General features: G+C 43.9%; 1 protein-coding gene across 1 annotated transcript; it reads right to left on the minus strand.

Annotated features, from left to right (window-relative positions):
* Window positions 1-2,048: 2,048 nt before the first annotated feature.
* LOC125548763 (TLC domain-containing protein 4-B) lies at window positions 2,049-5,825 on the minus strand. Its single transcript, XM_048712307.1, has 8 exons — window positions 5,490-5,825; window positions 4,096-4,184; window positions 3,856-3,991; window positions 3,638-3,712; window positions 3,382-3,503; window positions 3,222-3,297; window positions 2,736-2,795; window positions 2,049-2,463 (listed from the first exon to the last, which is right to left on the minus strand). The coding sequence occupies exons 1-8, from the start codon at window positions 5,565-5,567 to the stop codon at window positions 2,308-2,310; spliced, it is 792 nt and encodes a 263-aa protein (XP_048568264.1). The 5' UTR covers window positions 5,568-5,825; the 3' UTR covers window positions 2,049-2,307.
* Between the last annotated feature and the right edge of the window lie 283 nt (window positions 5,826-6,108).

The raw sequence follows: 6,108 nt of genomic DNA on the forward strand, positions 1-6,108 counted from the left end.
GCTGTATATGAAAAAGCAGTCCCAGCCTCTTTTTTCTAAACTGAGAAACGCTCACTCAGTTCATCTTCTTTCTGGCGTTGATGTCTTCAATCGTTGACTATTGCTCTCGTGGGCAATCTGCAGATTAGATTGTGCTAGACATTTGATCATATTGGATGGCGCACGTACACATACAAATGCCATGATTTAGCATCGACTTAGCACATTTGCATGTGCCGAGGTTTATATCATGGAGTAGATTGATTGATACTCGAGCATAGTTGTACAGAGCAGGCTAAGCTAGCTAGCCCATCGATTCCATGTGGCTAGAGGTTAGAGGTACAAGATAACTCTATTACAGAACCTAGATTTTTTTGTCAAAAAGACCACCTGCCCAACGGAATCGCTAGAAAAGACTCCCTCTGAATGAAATTGGCAAAGAAGAACCCCTTAGCTGTGACAGCAAGCGCGCCACCTGACACGTGGCACTTGCCGCCACACCGGTAGACGGCAGTACTGGTCATGGCACTATTTACGCGGGGGGATGGTTTTCGCACAGCAGAACGGCAACGGACGGGAGTGAACAATGTTGCCGCCTCCCGGTATGGGAGCAACACTGTTCATACGGGATGAAAAGTAATTAAAAAAACAACATAAAAATTCAAGTCAGCAAAGACGATTGAGTGTTCTAAGTGGGTGCAAAATTTCAGATTTTTTTGAATTTTTCTGCTATTTTTTTAAATTACTGTTCATCTCACATGAACAGTGCAGCCGCCACACCGGGAGGCGGCATCATTGTTCACTCGCGTCCCATTGCCGTTCTACTGCATAAAACCGTCCTGTGTGAACAGTGCCATGAACAGTGCTGTCGCCTACCGGTGTGACGGCAAGTGCCATGTGTCGGCTGGTGCGCCTGTTGCCACGGTTAAGGGGGTCTTTTTTGTCAATTTCATCTGAAGAGGGTCTTTTTTAGCAATCCTGTTGGGTAGGTGGTCTTTTTGGACAAAAATTCCAGATCCTAGCGCCTCAGAGATATGACTACATGCAAGCGGCGGCTGTTAATTCACATAGGCTGATTACGTAATTGTACAATACTTGAGTGTCGCTCAGTTGGTTCAGCTAGCTATCTTCAGGATCATCTATGCATGAGTAGTCAAAAGTCAAAACCAGAAAATTGAGAAAAACTGCAATTGCCAAACACGTTGGTAGTTTTGCTAAAACGGAGAAAAAAAATATGGTTTTTAAAAACTGGAGTAATCATTTTCCACACAATGAAATACCTAGGTTTTCAATTACCATAGTTTTAGAAAAACCGTGTTGCCAAACTAGGCCTTATAATTTTCTAAAATACTAGAGATAAGGTGAAATTGATGTGAAAGACAAGTAAATTAATGTGATTGAACGGCGTACCGGGAAGGTCCAGCCAAGCATGAAACGGTGGAAAGAAAACCAGCTGGATAAAAGAAATCGATGAAGGGACGTGGTGGGAGGAAAAAAATGGTTGACGAAAGATTCGCCTGGCAGAAAAAAAAATGATACTTATTTTTTAAATAGTATGTAGAAAAATAGCAGATATATATACTCGACTAAAAGGTGCAACTTTAATTTGATGAAAAGTGCAACTTAAAACAGATTTTTGTTATTTTGCACCAGGCAGGTACGTCTTCTTCGACCCCGAGCACGAGGAAAACAATGGCAGTGCACATGAAAGACCGTCCGAATGATGGCGCATCCAGTTGTTGTTTCTGCGTGAGTGCGCCGCACTGCTTCGGCCGTTGCGTGACGTGAGAACCGTTGGCCTTGGGCTCTGCTGAGCAGTGCGTGCCATCTGGAGGGGAAACGACCAAGAACGGAGAGCAAAGGCGGCAACGCTGTCCGCGGCGCAAACGAACGCTTTCGCGTGCGTCCACGACGCGGTCGACACGAGCCCGACGCGTCTGTTGCGCGGCACGAACAAAATCGGCCCGGCGATGTGAGAGTGCTTGGTGCGACACCCCACCTCTGAATAGCCTTTCACGTTGGCGAAGGAAAAAGGAATACCCTTTCACAGATTCAGCAACGACGACGGGTTGGTTTCGCGTGGCCGCGAGCAGCCACGAAAGTAAAAAGAATAATACTATGTGCATCACCTCTCACATCAATGACCAATCCCACAATTCTCTGCATGGGCATACTCTAGAAAAAAAGAATCAGACACCAACATATTTCCTCCGTCTCAAAATAAGTGTCGTGGTTTTACCTCAAATTTAACTGGCCGAGCTTTTATCTACAAGGAACAACAGTCAATCTTTTTTGATCTAAAAAAGAAGAGTTATATCATCCTTCCTTCTAATCCGTCTTCCCGTTTGCGGTATGCTGCTTCATCTTCGACAGGGTTCTGACCATCCCCCTACATATCTTCCGGAACCAGAACACGTTCATCACGGCCAGCGTCGGTGGCACTGTCATTATGCCGTAGAATCCCAGGGCGAAGATGGACTTCACCTGTGAAAAAACAAGTACAGCGCGCACGTCATCAGCAAACCGTCTGAATTTTCGCAATAGCAAACGGTTTCAGTTGCATCAATCGAACTGTCTGAATCTTCTGAAGACTAAATCAGTCATATACTTTCATGATGTTTTAATACAGTATATCATACTGATCAAGCAAATTTAGCTACATCTCAAGCTATATATATATATATATATATATATATATATATATATATTAGCAAAAGTGCGATTTCAGTTGGTCCATGGGTAGATGACATGCATACCTGATCATAATGGGAGTAGACATGAGTGAAGAAATATACGAACAAGATTATCCGAGCAATCTGCAAGCCAACAAAAGATGTGTTAATGCCAGAGTAAAGAGGATACTGAATAAATAGTTTGCGGCATATCTAGTCACAAATGCTTCAAGTTAACTCATTAGCCTGGGCGCCGCTCCTGCAGCTCACAATTGGCATTTTCATCTGACTTGCGATGAAGAGGAGCGTATCAAGCATATATTTTCCAACAAAAAGGTAAAAGGCAGAGACATTCAATAGGAACATATCTCTGAGCATCTGAGTCTTGTACAAAGACAGAAAGGGCAGAGCCGAAGTTGATAGGGGCGTACGGTGGCACGGCACAGACAGTAAAGGCTGCCGACACCGAAACTAACTAGATTTTTGAGAATTCTAACATGCAAGTTTTATGAATCATACGACTTCAGGAAAAGCAATAATGTTAAATCATGAGAGCAGCGAGTACCATACCAGCCATCCGACAAACATAGCCAATCCATTGTATAAGTAAAGGTTGTGATCCTTCTGACCAGCAACATCCAGATACCTGCACCAAATCATAATAACTTTCAGAAACAACACATCTTAACCTGAATTCTTGAAGGACTGTATTAGTGGTATCAGATGTTACCATCTAAGGTTCACAAATGGAGTGGTGGCTTCAGTGAAGAGGACCATGAGTATGTACATGTGTGCTTTCCCACTGAACAAAGCAAGACAGATTGCGTACATGGAAAGTCCGTGATGCAAGAGCTGAAACAAAATCACATAGAAACAACTCCTGATTAGGAACTTTGTCAAAAAAAAAAACTCCTGATTAGGAGGAAACCAACACGCATTAATCTTCTTCAGAGATAATGTGTGCTCTAGTATAGTGTAAAACTTACAAATTCTTTTCCACCTAAAGATGGAAAATGCCATAGGATCATCGCCAAGTCTGTGAAAAAGTACCCGATCGAGACCTGCACAAGTAATACAGTATGTTAAATCAATATGTACGCAGAGGAGCATTTCATGTCCATTTGTTCTGAAAGACTGCAGACTGAGAAACAAATTTGACTCGCTCCAAGCAAAGCTGGAGATGCAGTTGCAATGCGTAGCTTACCCCAAACATGGAATCGGATAACCATGACTTTCTGTCAATGATTATGCCATTGACATCTTCACTGAAGAGGCCAGATATCATGACCAAGTAAAAGGAAACGGCAGCAGCAACCAATGCATGGACCGTAGAGAAGCCCCTGTCAGTTAGTTGCACATATTTAGACTTAAGTAAAATAAAGGTCAACTGTGATAAAGAACAGGTACAAGTACAACAATAAAGTTGTGTCCAAGTAAATATTACCTATTATTCCACTCAAGCTTTTGCATTGGACTTAATCCATCATAACACTTGAAGCACGATGAGCTAACCTTTTTAGTTACCTTATATACCTGCAAGGACAAAATTATGAATTCTTGCAGCAAGATGCAATGTACTAAATAGCTGAGAACAATGTTTTTTGTAAGATCCTTTCAAAAAATAAGAGGTTGTAAGACGACAAGTTCAGAATTAGAGGAGTAAAGTTTTCAATTCAGAATCAGTATGCTTCATCAGGAATAAAAGCCAAAACTTACTTTGTGATACGTAGCCTAGTAGGTACTAATAAGAGAGACGGATTTCGGCTTTCGAGCTCCACCGTGATAGTAAAAATATTTAAAAATTCAAATACTTCTGAAACAACTCCGTGTACACACAATAACCTACGGAAGTACAAATGTTCATGAAAAAGAAAGGTGTCCTGCATAAAAAGACAGGAAGAGAGAGAGAGAGAGAGAGAGAGAGTCTAATATAGCAAATTCTAGCACTCCTTTTTTTGTTTTTGTTATTGCAAAATGCTGTACAATGCCAAACTTATTATCTTCCCCTGTACAGAATGAGACCCAGATTATCTTCAATGTATTTTTTTGGAACACGTGCAAGACTGTCAATCTCTCCAACAAACCCAAAATTTAAGAAATCCATCGGCTGGCAAGAACATCAAATTGTGGGCAATTTTGCAAATAGGTAGTAGCACTGATCACATACTGGCCTGGTTACCAAAGAGCCAGAGCAGAGCAGACCAGAACACTGCAACACGAAACAGCACGGTCTACGCACGCACTTGCTGCTGATCTGATGCCGATGCACCTTCCCCTTGACTGGTAATTTGCATTGGACCAACTAGAGAAATTCAATGCGAGATAGCAACCACGCAAAAAAAAGAGCTAGAACTTCCCAGTCTTTTTTTTTAAATCCAAAATATCTCTCGGTTCTAGAAGGAAGTATTCAACAGTCTGCCCAACTAGCACAGTTGAACTGTTGGTACGTATCAGTATCATCACTGCCAGTCTCGATTGCCAAAAGAGACATCGACGATTGACAAGTATCTGCACCATTGACTAGTAAGTTGTGCCAAGTGCTACAACTGACGCGGCAAACTTCACCAGCAAGCATAGCTACAGACAAAACTGCAGGGCCGCTGATGCAACCTGCATTAACTGTGCCAGCAACAAAGACGCCAACGGCCTCTTCTTCCCCTAACAAGACGGAGGTACTTGATCTGGACGGCCCCCAGATAACAGGAAAGCAACCGGCATATAGGTAGATAATAATAATCTCGCAAATAACCGAGCTCGAGCAACCATGAACACAAGGATTGAACTACGGAGAGCGGATGAACTAAGAAAGCAAAAAAGGAGAGGGCGCGGAGAGCTTACGGCGGCGCACATGAGGACGCCGGCGAGGACCGACGCCGGCCACAGGACCTGCTCCTCGGGGCCGTAGTTCCAGTCCATGAGTCCCCTCCGATGGATCAGCTAGCAAGCGACGAAGGGGCGGATGAAGCGCGAAGGAGAAGAAGCTGATCCGAGATTACGCGCCGATGGATGGACGGATACGCCTCCCGGGAAATCAAACCTGCAGCACAGCAGGCCACGTTTTTCACGCTTGATCTATTTCAGGGCAAAAAGGAGGGTTGGGGTTTGGGCGGTGGCGTCGTCGGTGGGAGCGATGTTTTGGAAGAGGGTTTGAGCGTTGGGTTTTAAGAGAGGACAGGCACGACGACAGGCCGGGGGGTCTCGCGAGAAGGCGGCGTCCGTCTCGGATCGTGGCTCCGGGAAGGTGGCCCGCCTGTCCACGCAGGGCCGGCCCATAGGCCGGGCAGAAGGGGCGACCGCCCCAGGGCTTGGGAGGGCCCCAACTACAATTATTTTAGTATAAATCATACCCTCTCCGTCTCTAAATACAAGTCTTTACTACATATAAATCTATATATATAGATATACTTCAGAGTCTAAATTTACTCGTTTTGCTTTGTATGTAACCCATATTGGATTC

This window comes from Triticum urartu, chromosome 3 (assembly GCF_003073215.2).
Source record: "Triticum urartu cultivar G1812 chromosome 3, Tu2.1, whole genome shotgun sequence".
Taxonomy (NCBI): Eukaryota; Viridiplantae; Streptophyta; class Magnoliopsida; order Poales; family Poaceae; genus Triticum; species Triticum urartu.

Bases quoted from the DNA above. Each gene is read 5' to 3' on its own strand.
- LOC125548763 (XM_048712307.1), bottom strand. From the start codon at position 5,567: ATGGACTGGAACTACGGCCCCGAGGAGCAGGTCCTGTGGCCGGCGTCG. The intron at 4,185-5,489 runs GTAAGCTCTCCG...TTGTCCTTGCAG, and splicing joins GCGTCCTCATGTGCGCCGCC to GTATATAAGGTAACTAAAAA. The intron at 3,298-3,381 runs GTAACATCTGAT...GATTTGGTGCAG, and splicing joins CCATTTGTGAACCTTAGATG to GTATCTGGATGTTGCTGGTC.